Genomic DNA, 26419 nt, shown 5'->3' with positions numbered 1-26419 from the left:
ACCTCATGTCTGCAAAAAAGTTACCAGAGCCCAGGAAAACAGGGGTGTGCAGGGAATGGCGTGTGTGTTGTGTGGGATGTGGTGAATGGAGGCTCTGGGACATCATTCTCTGGTGGTTTATGGGCTCAGCCCGGGCAGTGGGAGCTGTGACAGCCATGGTGGGCTGATCCCTGGGGTTGGTGGATGGGCCAGGGGGCTGGAGAAACATCAGGAGGGGTCTGAGCACTTCAAACGGAATCTCAGGACAAGTCAGGTTGCATGGGGCCATTGGAGGTCACCAATCCACCCGCCCTGCTCCCTGGAGTGCATCCCTCAGGATCCTGTGCAGATGTTTCAGTGTCTCCAGGGAAGGAGATGCACGTGCCCAGCAAGGGACACTGTGGGTAACTCTGCACGGAGCTGTTCCAGCCTCTGGGGAGCACCCAGGGCTCGAGCAGGCTGCTGTGAACCAGCTAAACCACAACACCTCATGGGAGCTGCTCCCTATCCATCTGCTCCAAGTGTCATGGGAGATAAATTGCCCCTGGACATAAACTCAACCTCAGCCAAGAATTCCTTTTCAGAGGGAAACAATTCACTGGCTCATACGTTCACTAAATGTTTTCTTCTGAAGGCTGGAGTTAAAAATCCATACTATTTTAAGAATTTGCTGCTCATTTTGATCCTTCCAGCCTGGATGCTGCAGCACAGGAAGGTCCTCCAGGCAGTGATTCCATACCAGCCCAGCCAGGTGAGACCCTGCAGGTGTCAGGGACCAATATTAACAAGTGCAAAGTGCCAGATGCAGGATTCTTCACAACATCACCAGCAGCAATTCTGGACAGAAGACAGAGCTCTGTGCACTCAGGAGGCAGAAGGCAGTAGCTTTATTTTGGGAATAGCACATAGGCATTGGGTAGAGACTGAACTGTGAATATACATCATCCCATTATCAAATCATATCGCCAGAAGTTCTGGCTCTTTGAAAATATTCACATAAAAATACCAAAGGGATTGGAGTTCTAACTATTTCAGAAAGTTACAACATGTAGCAAAATCTATGTACAGCATCTTCTGTCAGGACAGTTTCAAAACAACCTCCGGTGTTTTAAATATTGGATATGTTTTAAAAAAAAGAAAAAAATCAACGGAATGCAGTGTGCAACATCCAAAAGGGAAAGAGGAGCAGAGGGAGCGTGGTCCTGTCCTGGACCTCTGGGAACATAAGGCTACCCACTACCTGGCACTTAAAGCTGTATAAACGGAGAACACTTGTGAAAATATACTTCACTTTCTACAGCAGGGTTTAAAAAAATACCAAAACCCGGAGATTTGAGGGTTGTAAGGTCTCCCATAAATAATGCACCGGTTGGTGATTGTGTCCTTGAGCAGAGGCTGCAGGACGAGCCCTTGCTCTGGCATTGGGTGGAGGGGTGACCTACACTGCGTTTGCTGCAGGGCTTCCACGGGCAGGATGTGGGAGCAGGCCGGGTTTGGAAGGCAATGGATGCGTTTTGCATGGAGGAAATGCTCACAAAGTCACGCACTGTGGGTCTGCTGCTGGGAGCTCATGGGCGCCGTGGCCCCCGCAGGCGCATGCACTGGCCATGGAATGCTGTCCCTCCATCCCAGGGGCAGCACGGGGGAATCCAGGCAGCTGAGAGACAGCCAGGCCTTGGGGAGAGAGGGACGTGCACGTCGGGAGGTGGGTGTGCACGCTGGGAAGTGGATGTGCACACATCAGTACCTGAGATATTCACCATGCAAACCGGTCCTACAGTAAAGGGACTCTCAGGATTCCCGACTGGAGCAGGGCAGGGGATGCGTTTCCCACTGTCTCTGCTGTGCCTCAGAGCAGCACTCGGGGCTGCAAGAGGACTCCTGCTCATTTTTAGGCTCTCAGGGGTTCTGTGCTTTCCAAGGAGGCATCAAAATGCTCAGGGCTTCTGTCTGCTGGCGAGTTCCAATAACCTCGTGCTGATGGTGTTACACTCTTGGGAGGGTTTCAAGATCCGTCAGCCTCTGGCACAGCTTTAAGCAAAGCTGATGGCCAGGAAGGACCCGTGAGCTGGGTAGGTCAGACTGGATCCGTCCTTGGGACCACATGGACATGCAGAAGGGTTCTGCAAGGTCCTATTGACTGGCAATGGAGGGGGATTGAAGCTTCCGGGCCACCTCCAGTGACCTCTGCTCCAGTGTTACAGTCTGGTCAGGTGTGGCTCCAGCCCCACGTGCTCTGCCCCAGGGTGGAAGGGCTTGGAGAGGGACGGGAGGGGACTCAGCTCCTCAGGGTGCCAGAGGAGCAGGCGCTGGTGGCCGCCCTCCTGCTCATCCCCCCGTGCTCCCTTCCCGGCTGACCTGCTCTGGCTTGCCTGGGACTCCGTGGCTGGGCTCTCACCCCAGCCCCAAGGCTGGCTGGGCAGAGCCCCCCACACTCGGACAGTGGCCCTGGGGGTGTGGGGAAGGTCTCCAGTGGGTGCCGGTGCCTGTTACAGGTGCTTGGGAAACATGGGACAGTGGGGTTTTACCAGATGGGTGCGAAACCCTTGGCTCACTGATCTGCTGGAAATGGAGGGTGCTAAGGAAGCTCTGTCAGGACCAGTGCAGGGTTTATCTTCATGTCACCCTCACGTCATCCTCTGTCACCTGGGGTGCCTTCTCAGTGTCCACCTGCCCCGACCCCTCTGTCCGTGACTCTGCTGGGTGGTAGCAGGTGGCAGCAGCGTATTTACAACCAGACTGGACAGGAGCAAATTGCACTTTGTTGGCAATGAATTGTTGCACCTCAGGTGGCCGCAGGCCGTCACCAGGCGAGGGGGGAGGTCATCCTGGGGCTGCGCTGGCTCTCGCCCACCTGCACGTCACTGAGAGCCCGCTGTGGGACAGAAAGGGCAGCGCTGAGCATGGGGCTGCTGTGGCAAGAGGAAGTTCAGGGTCCTGGCCACAGAGTGCCCAGAGAAGCTGTGGCTGTCCCATCCCTGAAAGTGTCCAAGGCCAGGCTGGACAGGGCTTGGAGCACCCTGGGATAGTGGAAGGTGTCCCTGCCATGGCAGGGGGTGGAATATGGGATCATCTTTAAGATCCTTTCCAACCCAAACCATTCCAGGATTCTATGAACAACTGCATTACTCTCCCGTGGGGCTTGTGCTTGAGGCCTCCCTCAGTGTCCCGTCCTGGGTGGCCAATTCATATGTTAGAAAAATTGCACCTTATCAGCATTAGAAAAATTGCCTCTTACTCAGGCACAGCTGCTCCATCCCGCTCCCACACAAATAAAACACCTCACTGACACCTCACAGGAGATCCCTGGCTGGCTTTGAAGGGTTCAACTCACCTCAAACTTGCTCATGAATTCTGCAAAAATGCCAAAGAAGGCTTCAGAAGTTGTCATTTTTGAGTCTTCCCCAAAGAAGGACAACACCTTACTGAACTCCTCCATGGCCTTGTGCTGCAGGTCGTCCAGGGAGCGCATGGCAGGCTGGGCACTCTCCAGGAAGGACTGTGGGAATTGGCTTAAGGACAAAGAGCTGCTCCATGGGTCTGGTAGGGATCAGAATCCCTTATCAATCTCTTATCAAATGGCTGGGTTCCAGCCCAGCTGGCAGCAGGGAGCTGCAGCACAGGCACGTGTGTAGGTGCTGGCAGGCTCAGCTGTCCCTGACAGCACAGGTCTCAAGAACAGATGTCCCAGCACATTCCCTGGCCCGTGGCACTGGGGCTGTGCCACACAGAGGCAGCTGGGCCGGGGGGCACCACCAAATCTGCTTCCCATCCTGGCTGAGAGCAGGGGGGTTTTCCCAGCAGTGCTGAGACAGTGCCAGACACAGCCCTGGCTTTTCAGGGAGCCACAAAGGCACTGACATGGATTTACTCGAGGGCAGTCAGTGCTGGGGGGATTCGCCCCTCTCACAGAAGGATACGGTCATGACAATCGCAAACCTGTCCTCGGCGGTGGCTGGCATGGTGTGACAGGCCTTCTGGATGTCACTCACCGTGGTGTGCAGGTCCTTCAGGTCAGCTGTCAGTGTCCTCTGGTTCACTGCAGGAGAAGAGCGGGGTCAGCAGGGCTGGGAGATGGAGGTCTGGGTTTGTTCCCATGGTGCAGAGAGAGGCAGGAGTGTGGCCATGGGTCAGGGGGTCAGCCTGTCTGTCTGCACAGATCTGCACCAATGTCCTGCTGTCCAGGCAGGGTGCACAACCAGACCATCCTGCCAGGACCAGCAGGTTACCAGGAGCTCTTGGTGCTCACACCTAGAGATGCCAAGAGTGTCAAAAGGAGCCTGGAACATGTGAGGACAAGGAGCACAGAGGACTCATGGTGATGGACACACAGGTGCCTGGGAGGGGACAGGAGGGACATCAGGATGAGGGGGGACACAATGGGAGGAGTTTGGGCAGCTGGGAGCCTCCAGTGACAGAAGGATTGTGTAAGAGTTAGGCCAGATACAAATTCCAGCTGGGAAAGGTCCAGGTCCAGACCTTCCTCAAGTGGAAATTTACAGCTCCAGGCCTGAATTTGTTCCTTTATTTATTCACTGTAGCACTAATTCCCAAGGGAATTGCTCACAAACAGCAGTGATGGCGTGCAAGGGGAATGCAGCTCGTGCTTTGTAGAGATTCAATGCAACATTTAAAATCACAGAATCATGGAATCATTTAGGTTGGAAAAGCCCTCTAAGGTCATGCAGTCCAACTGTGTTCCCCAGCACTGCCAAAGCCACCACTAATCCAAGCACTGTCCCCAAGTACCACATCCACACAGCTTTTAAATCCCTGAAGGGATGAGGACTCCACCCCTGCCCTGGGCAGCTGTGCCAGGGCTGGGCAGCCCTTTCCAGGAGGAATTTCCCCAATATCCAACCTGAACCTCCCCTGGCACAGCCTGAGGCCGTTCCCTCTGCTCCTGTCCCTGTTCCCTGGGAGCAGAGCCCGACCCCCCCCCTGGCTGCCCCCTCCTGTCAGGGAGTTGTGCAGAGCCACAAGGTCCCCCCTGAGCCTCCTTTTCTCCAGGCTGAGCCCCTTTCCCAGCTCCCTCAGCAGCTCGTGGTGCTCCAGCCCCTTCCCCAGCCCTGTTCCCTTCCCTGGACCTGCTCCAGCCCCTCGGTGTCCTCCTTGTTGTCAGGGGCCCAGAGCTGCCCCCAGGACTTGGAGGTGCCCCAGCAGTGCCAGCACAGGGACAGGCACTGCCCCAGTCCTGTGTCACACCTGACCAGCCTCTTGTGACACCACCAGCAGTGGATGGAGAACAACTCCAGCATGTGTGTGACTGGTTTTTATTGCAGAAAATGGAGCTGTAGGGCCCTTATTCAACGTGACACAGCTGTGACTCAACTGTGACCCCTCCCCGAGTTGCTGCACCCTCTGCCCCACAGGTGACAGTGGCAGCACCGTGCTGGCACCTGCACACCTGGATGGAGGCTGGGGCAGACTTCCTGGCGCTTCCATTCCTGTGCCTCCTTTGCACTTCCAAGATGCCTCTGAACTTGGGAATCATGGCTTCAAGTCAGAAAGGAATACCAGGGGAGGGGACAGAGCCTTGTCTAGGCGCTGCCAAGTGCGGCAGCGTGGGATGGGTGGCACCTCCCTGTCACTGAGCTCATCCCTTCCTAACACTCAGGACCATTCCTCACTTGTTCTGGCTCCCATCCCACTCCTGCCAAGGCTATGCAGCTCCTGGCTGACCCCAGACTCAAACCAAACCCAGAGGCAGTGCAAGGACACAAGGGGCTTGCAGCTCCTTCTGATCTTTTACCTTTGGCAGCGAGCGGCACTGTCGGAAGATCCTTGGCAAAGCCCAGGAGCTCTGGGAAGTGTTGGCTGAGGGATTTGGCAAGAATGTGCAGGAAGGTGGATTTCCCATCGACAGTCTTGGTCGTGTTCAGCTGCAGCCAAGCAGAACAAGTGAGGATGCCCCCGCAGAGGGAGTGGGGCTCACACACACTTGGGGTCAGTCACTCCCGGCTCAGCCCCACGCTCCCGTAGTTAATGGTTAAACTGGACATTTAATGTTTACACACCATGCGTGCCCAGATTAGCGGTGTGGAGATGCCCCTCCTGCAGGGCAGGGCTGTTCCCCTGTCCCCACCCCTCAGGAGTCCCACTGCAGCCCCTGTGGGATGAGGACCTTCTCCCACCCACACCTGGGCCCTGGCCAGCCTTCCCTGGCAGGATTCCCCAGCACACTGAAGCACCAGACCCACAGCAGGGTCTCTCTGCAGTCCCCCCTGCTATGGATCAATTCAGCCCCTCCACAGTCCCCTCGCTGGCACCCCGGGGTCTCTTAGGAGGACAGCTTTGCTGGACACAAGGAGCTCCCAGTCTCAGTGTCCTCTGCACAGAACAAGCCTGGCTCTCCCTACCTCGGTGAGGAAGTTGATTTTAAAGCCCGTTGTTTTGCTGGTCTTGGGCTGCCCGTTGTTCAGGTAGTTTCCCATGGCCAGCACAAACTGCAAAGAGGAAACCAGGGGAGTGAGGGGCTGGTGACCTCCTGCACCTGTATCCTCCCACCTCCCAGCTCCTGGGACTCTGAATTTCTGTTAACCACCCATTAATGTGCAGGCAAATATCGCCCCCAAGGAGTTGTTGTGGGGGTCACTGGCCAGGAGCTACTAAGGAGTTTCATCACTCATCTGGAAATGCCTTTGAGCACACGGTGACCTCATTTATCCCACCTGCCTTTTTTTAAAGCAAAACCAAATGAATTAACAACAATTTGGGACAGCTCAGCTCAGGAGGGTCATGGAGGAATTGCAGTGGAATTTGTTCTCTCTGCCAGGCACAGCCCATGCCAGGATCCCAAAACCCCCCCCTCAGGGGGACAGGCAGTATGGGGTGCACAGGGACCAGCCTGGAATGCTGCCCAAATGTGGGACACACCCATGGGTGCTCCTGTGGAATGCTGAGGGCCATTGGTGACTGTTACAAGAAGGAGGGACCGCTCTGACCTCCAGGATCTTTGCCAGCTTCTTGCTGCTTTTCAGCTCTAGGGAGGCCTTGCAAATGCACTCATAGCTGGCTTTGATCTCTTCGGTCTTCTCCTGCAGGGTGGTCTTGAAGTGCAGACTGCGCAGGCGGATCTTGTACTCGGGTACCGACAGCATCTGGGGCAAAAGGAGGGCAGGATCATCATCCCATCAGCCACACTCCCTCCTACACGGGGCTCTTCCTGGCTTGTTGCCCTGGACATGGAAGCAGGACGTACAGGTGGCACACGGAATGGCTGGGCTGGTTTGCTGCCACGGGATGGGGACTTCCACACCAACATCCACAGGTGACTTTGTCAATAGAAAGTAAATCAGAGTTGGGCAAAGTCACAGTCACCAAGGAGCAAACGTGGTGGTGGCTCTGCAGTTCTAAAGCAGCCACTGGGAGCTGCCAGACCCCTCCGGCATCAACCAAGCACCAGCCCCACAGTCCCAGTGCCACCAGCTCCTCCCACCCCCCAGGTGTGAGTATCCTGCTGGCAGGGGACAAGGGGACACGGCACACGCAGCCCCACTCGCAGAGCACGGCCCTGCCCGGCACCTGCAGCACGAACTGGTCGGGCTCGCTCAGCTTGCCGGGGTTCTCCTTGTAGCTCTGGAAGCGCTGCACCTCCTCCCCATCCGGGGCATAGAGCAGGAGCTGCTTGATGTGGGACGGCTCCAGGCGGTCCGTCTCCATCGTCATCAGGATCTGGCGCAGCTCGATGTGCGACAGCTTCAGGTGGGCAATCAGGATGGCTGGGGGGAGGGAGGCATGTCACTGTCACCCAGGGGGAAAGGAGGGGACCTCGGGGGTGTGGCAGTGCCGGGGACACACTGCCCAGCAGGACCAGGACATCAACCTCCCCACGGAGTGAGACTCCTGCATGGGCTCATGCAGGCACAGCCCTGCAGAGGAAGGGCTTTCCACTCTCTGGGACCCTGCAGAGGCTGCATGAGGACCCCATGAGTGGATCTGGTCCTGCAGCCCCCTAGAGCACTGTGTGCACCTCACCCACACACCAGGCTGGGCCGCCCTGGGAACCAGCCCCACTCCCTCATCCCCCACAGCCAGGGAGGGATCCCTGGCAGGGTCCCACCAAGCCCTCCCACCCTCCTTCTTACCAGAAGCACATACTGGAGAAGCAGCACTGCCCCTCCACTGCCCCACTTCATCCCATGGGGCCCTGTGGGCTCTGCCCCTCCCCAGGACAATGAGGCACATCCCATCTCCAACCTTTCCCAGAAAGTTCCCTCTTTCCCCCTGCCTGGGGCTGAACCCAGTCTGAGGGAGCTCCAGGCTGCAGGAAAAGCCCATCCCAGCTGAGCTGTGCTCATGGGATCATGCCCATGGGATTGAGCTTGTGTTCCTTCCCTTTACCTTTCCAGTTCTCTACATCCCACCTGTGGGCCCCTTTTGGGGGTACCTTCACCGTGAACTTTACTCACATGTGTTGTAGGCCTTTTTGTGGGACAAAATTTCAACCACGTCTTTCTTTTTAAAGTTTTCAGGCATGAGAGTTGGCTCTGGAAGAGAAACTGAAAGATTTAATCATGGGTAAGGACAGGCTCAGGCGGCTCCAGTGGGAAGAAAACTCTCCTGCAAACAGTGAAACCATGAATGAAAAGGGAGGAGAACGGGTGCTTTGCACACAGCAATGGCTCCAGGAATCCTTGAATTCTGCAATTCAAAGATCTCCCCAATGGAGGACTCAGCTGGAGCTGAAAAAGGTAAAACGAGAGGTGAAACACACAGAAAATCCCTGACTGCTCAGAAACATCCTAAAAACAGTGTCCCCTGAGATGAGTCCCATTTCATCCCACTGCCAGCTGGGCATCGTGGCCCTTGCAGGAGAGCTCAGACATCCCACTTTTTTTACTGGAATGCCTCCCACCAGGATCACCACCACTCCACAACCCAGTCTGGACCCCGCCCTGGGTTTGTGGCACCCAAAAACTCTGGTGGGTGGAGATCCCAGTGGGTCTGTGGGAGACCCCAGTTCAAGAGTGATGGGGGCTGCACAGGCACAGAGCTCCAGACCCCATCACAGCTCTTGGGGGACATCCACTGATTATTTATATACAAAGTGCTGCTTGCTTGTGATGATTTCTTTGGACACAGGAATGTTTTCCTGGCTTTTTCAGCGTTTCCAGAGTTCTCAAACACTGGAGCTGCAATTGGTGAAAGCCTCCAGCCGGGTTTCAGTGCCCAGTGAAATGTGGAGAGAAAACAGACCATGGCAGCAGAGATAATTTAAGGGAGATAGTGAAACCATCTCCACCTTAATGATCCACTGTGCCACCAGCCACAAAATCCTGAGGATGAGCAAATTCATGCCACAGGTGATGTCACAGACAGGCACTGCCTTGCTGCCCATCAAGCCCCAGTTCCTCCCAGCCGGTACCGCTCTCTGCTGGTACCAGGACCTATTTTGGGGCTCAGTACTTACTCGTGGGCTTCTGAGTCCCGAAGTGCAGCTCCAGGTCGAGGTATTTGACCATATCACTCAGCTTGTCGTAATCTGAGTCTTCCCCGAGCTGTGGGGGAGGAGGAGTCAGGAGCTGTGCTGGCACAGGGACAGTCCGACAGTGCCCACCTGTGCTGGCACACTCCCTGTCCCCCACACTAAGCTCCGTGTCCCCAGAAGAAACCAGGACAGGCTGGTGGCACCGTCCTGTGACTGGGGGCTCGGCCACTGCCCTGCAGATTCACTCAGCTCCTGACACAGCTGAAATCCTACAGAGCATCTCTGTCTTCACTTGCTCCTCGGGCATGATTCCTTTACTGAAGGATAAAATGGGAATTCCAGGAGCTTCAGGAATTTTTCTGCACACAGAAAAATCACTGTGAAGAAGTATCTTCCTTCCTGGAGGGCTGGGGAGAGGGACCTACAAGATTTCAAGTGCCTGCGGGACTGGAAGATGATCCCACAGCTCCCCTCTGGCTGCTCAGGTCACAGGGAATATGGCATGTCCTGAACATCGGGAGAGACACAGAGGCTGCGAGTTAAACCCCAGGAAGGGCCTGAATCCACCTCCAGAGTTCTGCACCACTTCATGTCCACAATGGCAAAGATTGTCACGTCTTGTCTCACCCCTCAGCTCTGCTGTCCTCTCCAGTGTCCTGCCCTGCCTGGGGCTCTCCCATCACTCTGCTCCAACCATCCTCATCCTTTCCCACTGATAAAACCCCCCACAGCTGCACAACACATCTGGAGGCAGCTCCTGGCTGCGTCAGGGCAGGGAAGTGCTCCCCAGGATGCTGTAGCTGAAACCAGCAACTCAGAGGCTTTCCAGGGCCTCTCCCCACCCCAGCGGTTTGGTCCAAACAACTGCAAGGATGAAACAAAGCCCTCCAGAGCCTTGGCACAGGTCGCTGCTCCCCAGGGCACGGTTGGGACCCCCATCCCTCACCCCACTCCCTACTCCCGAGCCATACCTGCCCCCAGATGGTCCCCTCCGAGTTCTCCACCTGCTCCCAGCGCAGCCTCTTGACGCTCATGTGGTTGGACTCGCTCCTGCGGTGCAGCAGCCCCCGGTGCAGGGGGGGAGCGCAGGGCACCGGGGGCGGCGGGGGCGGCGGCGGCGGGGGCGGGATGGGGTGCAGGTGACTGACCAGGGACTTGGGGGCCGGCGCCGCGCTGCCCTTTGTGGCCTCTGCCTTGGTGGGGCCGGTCTGGGGGTCGTGGAACTGCAGGGGGGGCGGTGGGGGTGGGGGGCTGAGCGGAGGAGGGGGGATGTGGTCTGAGAGCGTGGAGTAGGTCAGGGAGCTGCCCTCGTCACTGCTGCTGATGTACTCGCTGCTGCTGACATCGTTGGTGACGTAGCTGCCCTGGTCATCCTGGAAACTCATCTGGGTGGGGACAGAGCAGAGGCTGAAGGTGGCACCTCGCCCTCCACCTACCATCCCCCATCCACGCCACCCCTCCCTGCCACCTGCAGAGCCCCAGGATGTGTCCCCTGAGGCTGCACGACGGCGGCTCCATGCCCAGGGCACCACAAATGCCAAAGATGGTATTCTGAGTGCCCCATGCCATGCTCACCTCCTCGTAGTCATTCTCAGGGGTGAGGAAATCATCCACGATGGTGACCCGGTGTCCCAGCTGCTCGCTGAGGGCGTCCAGGAACCGATCGGTGTCGCGGCTGCGCGGGGGCCTGGAGAAGGTGAAGAGCTTCTTCCGTCGCGCCAGGGGCGAGTACTCGCGGTGCTTGGGCGACGGGGCCGGGCTGCTGTCCAGGCTGACGTAGGGGTTGGACTCGGTGCTGCACGGGGAGGCCACGCTGCTGTGCAGGCGGTAGTAGCACTGCTGGGATGCCAGCGGCTCGCTCGGCCACGCCAGCCCTGGCCCTGGCTTACGGCCACCTGCGGGACAGAGCCAAGGGGTCCTGCATGGGGGTCCTGCAGCCCCCAGGCACGGGAGGCAACGAGCCCGAGGAGAGGAGTGGAGAAGAAAGGGAGAGGAGAGCTCCCTGGGCAGTGCCTGCACTGCACAGCAGCACACTGTGACCCCATGGGATTCACCATCCCACACACTCCACTGCCGCCCTGCAGCTGAAGCTCTGCAGAGCCAGCACTGCGCTCACACGTGGCAATGTCACTGCTTCCTTATAAAATGGCACCAAGAGGACGTTGTCTTCTCCTCCGCCTGCCTGGCCAGCACCACCCACCATCACCTGGGGTCCCCCCAGGAGGTACCTGCAGCGTGTGGCAGCTCTGGGGCTGGGGGTGATGTCCTGTGCAGGGCAGCATTTCCCATCTTGCCAGCAAAGCTGCCGATCAGGCGGTTCTCCAGCTCTGCGTAGACAGCCGACATCTGGGAAAGGATGGAGAGCTGCGGCCATGCCCGGATCGAGACAGGGCTTGTGAACCCCCAGACACCTGCCATGTCCTGGGGACAGGACAGTCCCCACAGACCAGGCTGCCCAGAGAAGCTGTGGCTGCCCCTGGATCCCTGGAACTGTCCCAGGCCAGGCTGGAAAGTTGAAGCAACCTGGGATAGTGGAAGGTGTCCCTGCCCATGGCAGGGGTGGGACTGGTTGGGCATTAAGATCCTTCCAACCCAAACCATTCTGGGATTCTCTGACCCACCAGTCCCTGTCTCTCACTCTTTAAAGGGGGGCTTCACCGAGCCGAGGCTACTCTGCCTTGTCTGAGCCCCCCCAAGAGCCTTTCACTGATGAGGCTGCAGGAAGACACTGGCAGACATCAGCCTCATTAAAGGTGACTAATTGCCCAGGGAGGTGACCTCTGAGAGGGGCTCCGAGACAGGGACACTCAGCCAGCTGCAGGTATTCACCCACATCCTTCCGCATTCCCTTTTTCCTGCTGCCCTGTGTTCACAGAAAGGAACCAAACTGCTGACCCTTCGTGGACGCAACACCCCACACACATGGGCAAAGCCCTGCCAGAGGTGTCCCCCGCCCAGTCACACCATTTTGGGGTTGGGTGTCTCCGGAAGGGATGTGCCATCACCAGCCTGTCTCTCTCCAGGGATCAGGCGAACGGGGACCTCCACAGTGTCACTGCCTGCGGGAGGAAGAGACAAACCAGTCACTCCTCTGCCTGTGCCCCCAGCTCCCGACAGCCCTGACCCACCAAGGGCCCCCTGGCTCTTCCCGGGACCTGGAGTGACCTCCCTGCCCCAGCTCCCGGCTCTGGGGGTCCCGAGGGAGCAGTGCAAGGTGGGTTTAAGGTCAGCACGACAGTTCCAGGCTGCTCTGCTCTTCCCTCAGGGCAGATGAGGACGGGGCTGCTCCCCACAGCTGGCCAACATCTGCCCAGACACGACTCCCCTCCAGCACACACAGCTGTCGGCTGCTCTCCATGTGCTAATCCCCACCAGAAAAGCTCCTCAGAGCCAGGCTAGAGGATCTTCCCCTGGGAACTGTCTCAGATCCCCCTGACAGCTGAGGAACACCACATGCCCAGGAGGTCCTTAGCAAGGTCATGGGGAGGTCGTGGTGAGGAGCACAGGTCAAGGGCTCTGCACTGTCAGCCAGAAGTAATGGGAACAGGCAGGGTGCCAGGTCCCCTGAAAGGAGGGAGGGCTTGTGCCACGAATGGGGCTCATCAAGAGTCTCAAACTGGCCCTGAATCATGATCTCCCTCCTCACATGGATTTCACAAATGCGGTTTTCCCGGTGAATTTGATGGAGTCTGACAATGTTCAGAGGGAAGCCATAAATTTTGCCCCCCAGAAGGGAGGCCCAGACCAGCAGGACCAGTTCACATCTGAGTAATGGAAGGGATTGAAAACAACATTCAGCCTTAGATCAAGTGGCCTCTTATTGAATTGGTTCTTTCATTGTGGAATCGCTGTCCCTGGAGGTGTCCAAGGAACCACTGGACGTGGCACTCACTGCTCTGGGCTGGTGACAAGGTGGGGATCGGTCACAGGTTGGACTCAATGATCTTGGAGGGCTTTTCCAACCTGAATGATTCTGTGATTCTGTTTCTGAAAACATGGATTTCCAGCTGATGCCTCAGTGCTGGCTCTACTCTGACCTCTGCCTTTGCCTTCATCTTTTCCCATCATTCATGCTTAGGAGTAAGTCAGGAATTTGGCTTGGGGCAGAGCAGGACACTGCAGGCACAACCCCCAGGTCCAGCTCCCTCGCCCCCAGACCCCAATCACCCACCTGCTGCCCCCTCCTCAGGGCGGGGGGTCCGGAGGCTGCCCCGGCACAGGGAGGCCCCTCGGACGGAACTGCGGTACCGATCCTCGGCCTCTGCCTCAGCTGCAGCAGGAAACAGCTCCTGTGAGGCACAGCTGGACCCCACAGCTCCCCATCCCTCCTCACCCTGGCACAGGTACCCCCAGGGCTCCCCAGGGCCCCCCAGACGCATTGGACTCACAGCAGCTGCCATTCCCAGGTAGCCGCTCGCTCCATCCCCAGGGAGCTGAGCAGGTTCCAGGTGCTCCTGCCAGCACAGGGCAGGGGTGGATGCGCAGAGATGGGACATCCAATCGATTTTTCCAGCAGGATTGGCATCCACCAGCTCATGGCCCACATGAAACTCCAGCCCTGAGCTGGGCTGGTCCCAGTAAATCCTTCCTGCCCTCAAGGGAAAAGAAGGAAGTGGGGCCAGCCCGGGAATACTGCCTGGAAGGACCACATGGTCCATGCATTGTCCATGTGCAGCTCAGTGTGGCAGCTCAGAGAGGCTCAGGCTCACAGCAGGATGAAGGCACTGGAGAATCCATCTCTGAGGTCCCTGACAGATCAGCACTGGGACATGGGAGATCACCTGAGTTTGGAAGCCCAGGGGAAGGACCAGCCCAAACCCAGAGATCTCTGGCCATGGTGCTTCCAGGCACAGACACACAGAATGGACCAGAACAACCAGAACTGCTCATGCTCCCAGACTGCCCTGTTCACCTGAGACACTGAGAGGAGCCAGGGACAGCCTGGAGCTGGGAACAACAGCCTGGGACAGGGAGATCTGCTCCCGTGCTTCCCTCCTCCCCTGGCTGGGGACACCTGCTCTGCATTCCTGGAATGCAGCTGCAAACTTCTTAGGTTATACACTAATTGTAGGGCATAAATTCTTGGGAATCCACAGCCGATGGCTGAGCCGTGATTCTGCACACACAAAGCAGAGGTGACTGAGTGCAAATCCAGTGAGCAGATCCAGTGCTCATGAAGCACAGGATTCCATGCACAGCAGGAAGGATTTGTGCCGGGACTTGGAGCTGTTTCTGTTTTCTGCTAAAATCACCATGTTCCTCCAAAAGCCTCTCTTCAAGCAACACTTCTTTTACCTTTGCTGAGTCTAAAATTACCACATCAATGTGAATAGCTGAGAATAGCAAAATTTGGAAGCAATTAAGAGCCCAAACACACAGATTAGGGAATTTCACTCCAAATTTGCTCTCCCCAATCCACTGCTGGCTTTGTGCTGCCACAGAACCAGGTGAGGGTGATGGTGAGGGGACAGAGGGACCAGGGAGAAGGGGGATCACCAACTGCCTTTGTGCCTTTTTGGGAGAGCAGCACCACACTCCCCACCTCTTCCAGCCATGAATGTTTCTGTGACATCCCAAGGGACGCTGTGTCACCCTTATTTTACCTCTCTGGTCTGAATGCTTAAATGCCCTTCAACCAGCTGTTCCCTTCCTGGACTTCCTCACCTCTAATGACCTGAGCAGCTTCCAAAAGTCTTTGCTCCCAGAGTCACCCTCTCAGGTACCATCTCTCCTCTCAATGCAGAGTTTCATTCCAAAACTACACCAGCACAATGGACTGAGCTCCCAGCACCCATCAGGACACGATGTGTCCGTCCTGGAGCATGAGGACTTTCCTCTCACCTGCCAAGGCCTTGTACCCCAGAAACCTGTCAATCTTTTGCTGGCAGTGCTCCTGCTCCTCGTAGGTCAGCAGCTGGTAGATAAACTGCCAGAGGACTTGCTTGGCCGGTGTGTCCAGCACCGGGTACACATCCACAATGAGAGTGTCAATGTTCCTGCAAAACAGGAGGAGAGGCCTGGGCAGTGAGCGCATCCCTACAGCACAGCCCCTCCTCACCGCTTCCCAGGGCTCTGCTGCTTCCCAGCCTCGGCTTTGCTTCACTGCAGAGGCGCAGGGGTTAACAACCACGTGGACGTGGCACTTGGGGACACGGTCAGTGGTGGCCTCAGCAGTGCTGGGGGAATGGTTGGACTCAATGGTCTCAGAGGGCTTTTGCAACCTAAAGGATTCTATGATTCTGTGAGTAAGAGGGGTGGGGGAGCACCAGGAAGCAGAGAGAAGCCCTGGAAAGGCCTGATTTTCAGCCAGCTGCAGGTAAACGGGCTGAGGGAGAAATGCACCAGTGAGGGTGGCTGGGCTGGCAACTCCTGGGGCCAAAGGCTCCTGATTTTGGTGTGCAGAGGTGGGAATAGCAGGGCTGAGCACCCCAGCCCATGAGGAGAGAACAGCCTGCAACAGGATGAAATTCTGCCCTGGCACAGGGTGCCCAGAGAAGCTGTGGCTGCCCCTGGATCCCTGGCAGTGTCCGAGGCCAGATCAGATGGGGCTTGGAGCATCCTGGAATAGTGGAAGGTGGAGCAAGATGTTCTTTAAGGCCCCTTCTAACCCAAATCATTCCATGATTCTGTGACAGCCTCTGATAAAACACTGCTGGAAGACCAAGCAAGGGCAGGAAACAAGGTCACCAATGAAATCTGGAGTGTGCCAGGGAATCTGTTTGGATGCCTGCACAGGACAGGGGGGATGTGCTCCATGGCAGGATGAGGGCTCTGCCAGCCACAGCCATTCCCCTACTGTGACCAAGGAATGCTGCAGCCAAGATTCTGGGAAGCATGAGGAGACAAGGATGGACCGTGGAGAGATTTCCTGAAAGAGGTGGAACAGGATCTGCGTCTGCCAGGGACAGCCAGGCAGCAAGAGAGCCTGAACTGGGGGACCAAGGGATAAGAGGTGATGAAATTAACCTAAAGGAACCAAAAACTAAAGGATCTGCTGTGTCCCCAGGCAGGACACCTGGACTGAGATGAGCTCGTGCACAGGGAACACCTGGCTGGGGAACCTGGAGAGCACAGGGAGAGCAAAGCTCCGTGTGACAGCCTCCCTGCCTCTGCCTGACACTGGCCCTGGCACCACTGCAGGCCAGGCCCCAGCGGGAGGAGTGGAGCTGGCACCGAGTTACCGATGTTGGAAGAAGCCCTCCAGCGCCTTGCAGACGGTGAAACGCTCGGGTGGGGTCAGCAGGTGCTCCAGCTGCTGCGTGAACGTCCTTCCTTGGATCTTGATGCTAGAGGGGAGAATCTCTGCAACCCACTGCAGGGAGGTGAGGGCTGAGGAGCTGCTCGGGGACTCAGCAGAGTCAGAGTCTGCAAAAAAAATATTCCATCTTTCCTCGGTTTCTTTTGAGGGCAGTGGAGCAGTTTGAGTGCCACTGGCTGTGTACTTTGAAGTAGGTCAGGTTGGATGGGGTTTGGAACAACCTGGTCTAGAGGAAGGTGTCCCTGCCCAAGGCAGAGGAGTGAAATGAGATCATCTTTAAGGTCCCTTGCAATCCGAACCATTCCAGGCTGCTGTGGCTCTGTGGAGCAGTGGGCTGCTGGGGTTGGTTTTAGTGCACCTGCAAGCGAGTTGGCTTCCCAAGGCTTCTAACGTGGGACTGAGGGGAGTCCAGTGCTGCTCCAGAGGGAAGAGCCAGTCCCTAATTCCCAGGTCTGTGCATAATGGAGCAGCACCCCAACAACACAGGGACCCTCCAGCCTCCACAGAGCTTGGGAAGTGCAGCAGGGACTGCGCTGTGCCTGGAGGTCCTGCTCCCCACAGAAGGGGTGCTGGTACCCCCCAGTACCCCAGAAACCCTCAGCTCCCTCAGCTCTCCTCCCCAGCAGCACCATCAATTATTGATTCCCGCAGCAGGATAACAATCCTGCACAGCACAGCCCCCCAGAGCCACGGGATTTGCGCAGCCACCATGGATGCACGGGGTTGGATTACTGCAGACAACGACACGGCACACACTGCACAGCAAGGACATTGGCAAGGGACACCAAGGACAATCACACAGCAGGATGAGCCCTCCTGGAGAGCAGCCAAGCCTGAGATCCAGCCTGATCCCACAAAGCAAGGGGCCATGTGCCCCGGGGAGAGGAGCATCCCCCCAGGCAGCACCTTAAACCTGCTCAGCCTATGGAGGTGCTCAGCAATTCCCTCCTACACAGGGAATCCGGGAGCTGGCGTGGGGCTTCTGCTCTCCAGACCCTCTTCCCTGCACTCTTACCATTGGAGAAGTTGACGATGCCCTCTTCCACCACCAAGGTGGGCATGGCCCCGCTGCCCTGCAGCATCGACACCACCTTGTCATGGGAGCAGTTCCTGCAGGCACAGGAGAGCCCGGTCAGAGCTGCCCCAGCTCTAGGAGAGCAGTGAGGACACAGAGCTGGCAGCTGCCTTCATTTATCTTGGAAAAGCTTCCTCATGCTGCTCAGAGCCAGCGGGGTTTGGGCCCTGCTGTGATTCCCTGGATTCTCTCCATCTTTGCTTGGTTTTCCCTGTGCTGCACAGGGAGGAGCCTCCCCAGGGAGAGCCTGGGTCATGCCCCATGAGTGGGCTCTCTGCTCTGCTTGCACCATGGAATAACTGTGGGAATGCCTGTGGACACCCTGCGTAGTGTCATGGCACAGGAAGACAGAGTTAAGCTACACCCAGACCCAGAAAATGATGTTTCCTTTAAATGACACAGTGCTGCAGGTCTGTCCTCGCCTGTCCTAATTCTGCACAAAAAGAAAATGCAAGGTGAATATAAAGTGTAATTTTGTAGGTGAAAAAATCTTGGGATGCCCTTGGAGAAGGGTATGGGCCAGGCTGGGACAATGCCTGCCGAAAACACGGCTCAGAGGACAATCCTCAACCTGGTCTCTCTTTTCTGGCTGTGCTGCATCAGCCAACAGTTCGCTGGATCAGCTGAAACGTGAGAACCTGAGGCCTGACAGAAGCAGCATCAGTTTAACCTTTAAATATTCATCAGTCTCTCTTGTCCTGTAGCCTCCTCTAAACCTTTGCTCTTGGTTTTTATGCAGAAAGACCAAGCCGAGGATACAGGGGCTGCTGCTCTGCACTGGCGAGGGGCACAAGTCCCTCTGGTCCCATTGCTTTGGTGCACAAACAATACACAGAAGAATCGACTTTGGGTGCAAATGGGATTCCCACATGGCTTTAAGCTTATGATCCCATTGTGGGAGTGATTCATGGGCTGGATGGGGCTCTGCTGCTTTCAGAAGCAGAACCTCAGATGTTTAACACATACAGATTAATTCAGAGTGGCTGAAATTGGGGTCTAGGGGTGGGCTGCAGTCAGAAGCCAGGTTATATAAACTGTCCTGCACAGAGAATTCAGAGAAGAGGGGTGAAGAAAATGCTCCCCTTAGAGCCAGATTTTGTACAGGAGCACTAAAGGAGCTGTCCCCAAAGGGCAAACCCCTCGTGTATGGCAGCACACGGGGACCAGGGCCAGCAGCTCCCGTTTCTCTTGCCCAAGAGTGACCACAGCATGTGCTTGGCCCCTGCCCCTGGGCACACGTGGGCACAGCTCCTACCTCATGTCCAGGCCATTGAGGAACAGGATCCTGTCTCCAGCTTTGAGAGCAGCCTTCTCCGCCGGGCTCCCTAAAGGCACATGGACAAAGGGGCTTCAGCTGCAGCACCTCTGGCTGGAAGGGGGGTCCAGAGACACCCCAGGCAGGGCACCCGCTGCACCTGGTTATCTGGGTGGGCTGGGACTGTTCACCCAGCTGGGTCCAGCACCCAGCCTGCACTGGGAACACTGGTGTCATTTCAGGACGGTCACTGAACATACATTTCCCACTTTTCAAAACAAGGAGTGGATAAAGCCAATCTAAATTGCACCAAAGATGCTCATTATTCCATGGGAAAACCTCCATCACTGAGCCTTGGAAAAGTCCCTTTTGCTCTTTTTTAGCAAACAGCACTTAACGTTTCATGTTCAGACCAGAAATCAGTAAGTTATCCCCTGAATCTTGTGTTCCTACCTGGCAGGACAGACTCGATCCACACCGGCGCATGGCCACGGAGCGTGAAGCCAAAGCTCCTGTTGCCTTTATAGACTCGCACTGTTCTGTGGGTGAAAAAGGCAAACAGGTCATCAGAGTCCAAGATCTGGCCCTTGTTTCCTTCCCCAGCCCCTCCACAGCCCTGTTAGCCCAAGTTCTCCTGAATGCTCAAGTCCCCAATGCTCCGAATGTCCCCACAAGGTCCCCTTTGATACCAAAGTGTGATTCAAATGTGGTTTTAAAGTGGAATAGGAGATAAATATATATATTTAAAGAATATATATATATATATAAAAGTTTAAATTAATCTAGTTCCAACCCTCCACGGCAGGGAGCTGGAATTGGATGATCTTTAAGGGCTCTTCCAACCCAAACCAGTCTGTGATTCTTTATTACACATTAGAGAGACAATATGGTTCAGGGAGCAAAGGTCTCGTAGGCTGATGAGAGAGGAATTAAATTCCTCTATGAAATTTTGGAAGGAACATTAGGAAATCCTCCTGCTGGGAGGCTGATTGGAGCTGGGGGAAGGCAGCATTACTGATAGAATTTCCAACCAGCAAGGTCCTGTACTGGCAGGGAGGGAGACTGTGCTGAGAGTGGACTTCGGACAAGTCACACAGAAGATTATCCTGGCAGGAAGGTGGGCTGGAGCCGAACAACCTGGATTCCCCAGATCCTGCTCTCTTGTTGGCTGGCTCAGAGCAGGATCCGCAGCCAGCACGGCAGAGCTCCGCGCACTCCGGGGCTGCTGCGGTCTGGCCATCTGGGCACGGGAAGTGGGTTAATCCCTGTGCTCCAGGGATTGTCCGTCTTTCCTCCCACAGCCTCGCAGCCAGACGCCTGCTGGGGCAGGGCAGGACCAGACGCAGGCTCAGAGAACCAGGGAATCATTACGGTTGGAAAAGAACTTTAAGGTTATGAAATCCAACTGTCAGCCCAGCAGCACCCCCCTGTTCACCACTGACCCATGTCCTCAAGTGCAACATTCACTGTTTTCTCAACACTTTCAGGGGTGGGGATTCCACCACTTCCCTGGGCAGCCTGTGACAATGCTTGACAAGCCTCTCTGTGAAGGAATTTTCCCTAATATCCAAGCTAAACCTCCCCTGGTGCAACTTGAGCCGTTTCCTCTCATCCTGTCACTCGTTACCTGGGAAAAGAGACCAACCCCCACCTGGCTCCAACCTCCTTTCAGCGTGCTCTGTGCCCAGGTGTCCTGAATCCTGCTGGCCCAACCAGGCATCCTGAATCCTGCTGGCACAGCTGGGTACCCTGAATCCTGCTGGCGCAGCCTGCATCCCACCCGACAAGGAGCAGACATCCCCTCAGCCTGCAAGTGCTACCTCAGCTCCTGACATGGCTCATCCCAGCCAGCCCTGCAGTGCTGAGGGGACACATAGGGTGCCCCAGAGCTGGGACAAGGGGCACAAACCTGCCCAGTCTTCCAGGAGGAGAGGTCTTTGTTCATCCTGATCCCAGGGGAGTTTCACAGAGAATGCCCCTCTCTTTCCCCGGCATCCCTCCCGCATTCCGCCATCCACACAAACCCAGAGGCTGCTGCCATGAGCCCCGGGCTCCAGGAGAGGTGTTACCTGCGGGCAGCCCCCGAGGCCACATTGCTGGTGACCAGCGAGGTGGTTTTCCGCAGGCTCTTGCTGAGCTCCTCGTGGCTGCGGGGCACGGAGCTGGCGCGGGTGGACACCAGCAGCCGCTCCTGGTGGTCCTCGCTGCGGCTGCGGCGCAGGCGGTTGCTGTGCTCGCTCTTGGAGCGGCAGAGTTTGCTGATGAGGCTCTGCGACACCACCTCGTCAAAGCGCTGCCGGTGCTTCTTGGGGATGAAAATCCTGGGGAAAGGAGACAAGGGAGGAGAGTGAGGAGCAGGGCCAATGCAGCTGCGGCACAGAGCTCCGGGCATCCCTGCGAGGGAAAGATCAGAACTCTTTGTGTGTGCTTGGCCCCAGTCCTCCCAGAGCTGCGAATGCCGTGGCTGGGGACACCGAGGGTGCTGGGGGCACCGAGCGTGCTGGGGACACCGGGGACACCAGCTGCATCTCTTCTCCCATTCCATGCAGAGCTCCGTTGGAGCAATGTTGTCGGACCCCTCCTCCAGACCCACTTCTTCCCCAGCACATTCTGGGACCCCCAAAACGTTGCTCCCCATTTCCTGCCCCAGACTCTGCTCTCCTGGGCTCCAGCCTTGAATATTCCCACATTCCAGCTCCCTTCACAGCCAGGCAGCACCCTCTTGCCCCTTGGGAGATGATGGTGCTGCAGGGACAGGCACGGTGATGCCGCAGGCAAAGGGACACCTCCAGGAACTCCCCTCTGCCTGCTAGGAGCAGCTAAGTTGCCTTTGTGCCCCTGCAAGGACCTCCGGGACCCTCAGGGGATGCACGGGGAGGGCACAGCAGGATCCCAGGAGGGAGGGGGGAGGCACCGCTCCCACCTGGGCCGGGGTGAGCCCCATAACCCCGGGAGACACTTTATCTTTTCCTTTTCCTTCTGCCATCACAGCAGGCAGACCCCGACACCTGCTCACCTTCCCCTACCCTCCGCTCACACATTTCGGGGCTTCTGGAGGAGCTGGTATCTCCGAGTGTTTCTATAGCAACTCCTGCAGCTGCAGCCGCTCGTTAGACAAAACCATCTCGTGAGGTTCGGCAGCGCAGCTTCGTTAGCACCCGGCACCTCGCGGGGTGTGAGATTGAGGGCCCGGGGTTATCACAGCCTCGCCGCGGTGTGAGCACACCCCCAGCCGCCTGGGGACCACGTGTCCCACCGGAGCAGGAACTGGGCCAAACTGGTGCCAGAGAACCCAGAGGAAGCTGCCCCGAGGGGCGGCATCAGTGGGACGCAGCTGGGGCTGGCAGGGGATCCCACAGGGCTCCCTCGGGCAGCTTCACCAAGGGAACACAAAAACCTGGGTGGAGACTGAGGAGAAGGAAGGAGAGGCTTCAAATGCCAAATCTACTGGGACCAGCACACCTCTGTTTCCCGCAGCCAAAGGCAGAACTCAAATCAAGCGCTGGTGCCGGAGAAGATAGACCACAAGCCACCCGAGGCTGGCAGATGATCACGCAGAGCATTTGGTGACAATTTAAAATAAGTAATACATTGGTGCAATTCACAGGCGGTTTGTGATTAAGCAGCAACTAAAAAAGAGTGAAATAGTGCTAATAAATAGTTTGTCCTATGGGACAGGGCAGCCACAGCCCTGGGGCAGGGGAGGATGTGGGTCCCCCACGCCTCTGCCCAGAGCTGAGCACCCACCAGGGAGAAGTCCGGGTTCCTCACAGGCAAAATGAGCACAATCCCATTTAATTGGCCAAATTAAATCAGCCCTGCTTATTCCAGCAGAGCTGTCCCACTTTGCACCAGCCTCTGCTTCACCACTGGGCTGAGGAGCTCAGCTCCAGACCCGGCATGGGCCCGGCACAGGTGCTGCTCCGGGGCTGGCTCAGTGCTGGCAGCACAGCAGTGCCTCAGCAAGGAGAGATCTGACTGACTGCTACAAGCAATCCCACTAAAGCAGGCAGAACGGTTTCCGTGGCTATTTCTGCAGTGTCCTCCCATCCCACAGGATAAACCTGGCTTTGTCCACTGGCATAGCACCAAGGAGCAACACCCAGCTGGGGTTTAACTCTCCCAGCAAATCCCACTGGGATTCACAAAGCATGGATGTGCCCACCCCATTTGTGGAGGTCGGCCTGGAAGCAGGGACAGAGTCATACAGTGCTGACCTTGTGCCTTCACCTTCCTCTTCCTCCTCCTCCTCAGGTGCTCCAGGTCAGCACTAGCTCCGTTTCCTGTTGGAGAGGGGATGGGAAAGGCACCCCCATCCCTGAGCCCTGTGCCCACTCCCATGCCCAGTGCCACTGATCCCTAGGGCACCGGCCCTCCTCTGCAGCAGCTCCTGCACTCAATCAGGAGAACTCAGTCTGCTCAAACACATGGATGTGAATTCAGGGCATTTTCCAGGCTGGGAAAGGTCCCAGACATTCCAGGCTGCTTTACCTTCATCCCATCCCCAAAGCAGCCTGGCCAGGATGGTGGCAGAGTGCCTCTGTGCCCTTCCCCTGCCATCAGCTCCTGCTCGGGGCTCCCTTTGGCGTGTTCCGCACATCTCAGCCTGTGTCACACTCCTATTTCACAGCTCCCAGGAGGGTCATTGGCCACCCACCTCTGGGCAGACAGTCCCATTCCTGCAGCCCACCCTCGCTGGGAGCTACCTCTCCCCTTTCCCAGCCAGTGCTCTGGAAAGCCCCCTGTCCCACATGCACATGTCCTGCGAGGGGAACCGAGCTCCCCCGGACAGTCCCACCCTGGGATGCTGGGTGCTGGGGCTCACGGGGACAGGATGTGTCCCCTTGGGAGGGCAGCAGGGATGGCTCCAGCCTGGCCGGGGCAGGTGAAGCTGCCACAAGTTTGCTCAGCCAGGGGAGCGAGGGGTCACCGGGCCTAGCTCCATCGCAACCCCAGCCCCACATCCTCATCTCCCCCTGGGCTGGCCTACAGTCCTGGAGACAAAGCAGACCCAGACGGGCTCTTCCCACCAGTCCCCACCCCAACTCCCCATCCGAGCTTCGCTCGACTCCCCCAGCAGCCGATGCTGCGGTGGGCACGGGGGCAGCGGCGAGGCTGGGCAGTGGCAGGGCTGTCCCGGGGACAGAGCAGGGTCCCCACAGCCCCCAGAGGCAGCAGAGCCATCCCAGGGATGCCGGTGGGGCGCGAGGCTCTCCCAGCACCCCCACGGGCAGGCACCCTCGGGGCAGCGGAGCAGGGACACGTACCGAAAATGCCGAGAGAAACTCCGGTCCTTTCCCATTTGTCAGGGTGCGGCGGGAACAAAAGGGAGATGCTTCAGATCCTCATGCAGCTGAGCCTCAGGCTCGGCTCACGCCCACGACGCGGCCGCTCCAACAACCCAAGCGCGCCAGCCGGTGCCGCCCCGGCGTGTGGCACCCCCGCCGTGCCCGGGGACCGCGGCCAGATGCGCCCGAGCGCCGGCACCTCCACCTGGGCTCAGCCCCTCGGCCCGGCCTCCGCCACGCTGCCAGTCCCAGGTGGAGCTTCACCATCGGCCGAGAGCCTCCGCTCGCGTCTGCCGGGCTTCAGCGCCAGTTCTGCCCTCCCTGCCCAGCTCTGCCCCGGCTCGCAGCCACCAACCCTCCCTCTTCCCCTAAAAACTGCGGGCGCTGTAATATCCAGCTGGAACGATCTCGTAACAGAAAGGAGGGCACGGCTCGGCGCCGAACTCCGGGGGGATGCCTTCCTGGTGCTAATTAGTTGACTTCTAAAGTGCTTGTGTTTAAATTACGTGCTGCAGTAAGGGGTGAGAAACCTTAAAGGCAAACGGCATCAAGGGTGCAGGTTTTGGTCACGGAGGTGGAGCTGCCAGGCTGGACCAGGATCAGGACCAGGACCAGAGTCATGGGCCCAAACCCCCCCACGGAGCATCCTTTACCCCCAGGGTAACAGAGCAGCGCTTTTCAGTATGAATAAAAGAGAAAACCCTTCTTTAATTTAAATAACGCCATCTTTAAGCACATCACTGGCATTTGATGAAGAGGATACGAAGCTTCCCAGAGCTGCCAAACATCACACACAATCTCCAAGTAGTAGCAAAGAAAGGAGAAACGAAAAATGTATGGTTTAGCCCCAAAACAACCAGCAAAGACCTGACCTTGAGTCTGTCAGTTGTGCAGAAAAACACGTCCCAGGGTGGATTAAAACACTGAGCTACACTTGGATTAGGTCTGAACCGTGCTGTGGAAACAGCTACCAGTCCCGAAAAGCTCTGCTGGTCCAGCTAAATGCTAAAATGTGGGAGAGAAAACTCTTGCAGGCTTTACCCCCAGAACAGGAATTCTGCTTATGAACCCCAAATTCTCGAACCTCATCTAGCCGTGTGTGTGGGAGAGGGTCACAGCCCCAGCAGCTCCCACAGCTCCAGGGGATGGGGAGCCTCCGGACCCTTGCTCAGGAGTGGGACTCGCTCCAGCCCGGCAGCAGCATGGAGCTGTGATTTCCATTCCCGTTCTGCCCGTGCTGGGAGGCTCCCCAATCACTCATCTGGCTGCAGATGTTTTGCAGATGGGGCCATTGTCACCAGTTACCGGGAGTGAAGGTGCTTGACAGGCTGGGAGGCAGCGGCTGTGCACCGGGGCTGGGAGCCCCTCGCTCCCCTTCCCCAGCCACCCCTCTCGCCCCGGGGGACAGCCCAAAACCCCTGGCAGCTTTTGGAGAGGGTCACCCTCTCCTGACACATCCCTGTTCCAGCTCCAGTAACGACTGATCAAAGACTGCCCCCGGAGCAGATCCACATCCCGTGTGTGGCTGGGGGTCCCCTTCCCCATCAGCACCCCAGGGTGCTCTCAGCTGTCCCAAATCCAGTGTTCCTGTGCCCAAACCATGCTGTGCCCCACGAGCTGGTGGCTTTGTCCTTGCCCTGGCAGGGATGGGCAGTCCCACAGCCCCAGGGACACGGAGACCTTCAAAGAAACCCCCAGAAAGGCTTTTCCTGCAGCTCCACTCTGCTTTCCCTGTTTTCTTTAAGACACTGGAAAACTCATCCTAAGTAACCGCTTCCCAAAATAAAAGTTGTGACTCCAGAAGGGTGCAGGCAGGCCAGGCTGATCCCATCTGCATCCCAGCCGGGGTTTGATTTGCCAAAGGAATTTAATCTCCTATCAGGAGATTTCGCACTGAGGCATTTTGGTCATGACCTATTTGAACTCCGCCAATAAAAAAGGAACTCGCTCCCAATTGTCTCACTGGTGACACGTTTTGTTCCCTGCTGCCCTAATTCCCTTTTTTTTTGGGCAGCTGAGCATATGCTGGGCCATCAGATTAGGGATTTTTTTTTACCAGAAGCAAACAAGAGCTGCTTTTCCTCCATTACCATCCTGTGATCCAGGTGGTTTTCCAGTGGGAATGCCGGGACAG

General features: G+C 57.1%; 1 protein-coding gene across 7 annotated transcripts in view; it reads right to left on the bottom strand.

Annotated features, from left to right (window-relative positions):
• Nucleotides 1-843: 843 nt before the first annotated feature.
• Nucleotides 844-26419, bottom strand: part of LOC125334158 (Grid2 interacting protein) — a 35124-nt gene continuing 9548 nt past the window's right edge. For 2 of the 7 annotated variants that reach the window (XM_048320718.1, XM_048320722.1), the window contains 20 exons: nt 21067-21318; nt 19451-19536; nt 18998-19067; nt 17683-17777; nt 16591-16774; nt 15251-15405; nt 13581-13679; nt 12374-12468; nt 11638-11755; nt 10985-11304; nt 10381-10794; nt 9392-9479; nt 8391-8480; nt 7504-7700; nt 6924-7079; nt 6339-6425; nt 5732-5861; nt 3900-4018; nt 3314-3478; nt 844-2854 (listed from right to left, as the gene is read on the bottom strand). In XM_048320718.1, the coding sequence (XP_048176675.1) occupies nt 2783-2854; nt 3314-3478; nt 3900-4018; nt 5732-5861; nt 6339-6425; nt 6924-7079; nt 7504-7700; nt 8391-8480; nt 9392-9479; nt 10381-10794; nt 10985-11304; nt 11638-11755; nt 12374-12468; nt 13581-13679; nt 15251-15405; nt 16591-16774; nt 17683-17777; nt 18998-19067; nt 19451-19536; nt 21067-21318 (2992 nt within the window). In that variant the 3' untranslated portion in view covers nt 844-2782. Of the gene's footprint in view, nt 2855-3313; nt 3479-3899; nt 4019-5731; nt 5862-6338; nt 6426-6923; nt 7080-7503; nt 7701-8390; nt 8481-9391; nt 9480-10380; nt 10795-10984; nt 11305-11637; nt 11756-12373; nt 12469-13580; nt 13680-15250; nt 15406-16590; nt 16775-17682; nt 17778-18997; nt 19068-19450; nt 19537-21066; nt 21319-24264; nt 24649-26419 lie in introns of those variants that run through there. The other 5 variants (XM_048320719.1, XM_048320723.1, XM_048320721.1 and 2 more) reach the window with 4 other exon arrangements.

This window comes from Corvus hawaiiensis, chromosome 16, assembly GCF_020740725.1.
Source record: "Corvus hawaiiensis isolate bCorHaw1 chromosome 16, bCorHaw1.pri.cur, whole genome shotgun sequence".
Lineage (NCBI taxonomy): Eukaryota > Metazoa > Chordata > Aves > Passeriformes > Corvidae > Corvus > Corvus hawaiiensis.
Note: the sequence above shows the minus strand (reverse complement) of the source record. Positions and strands in the feature narration are given on the sequence as shown.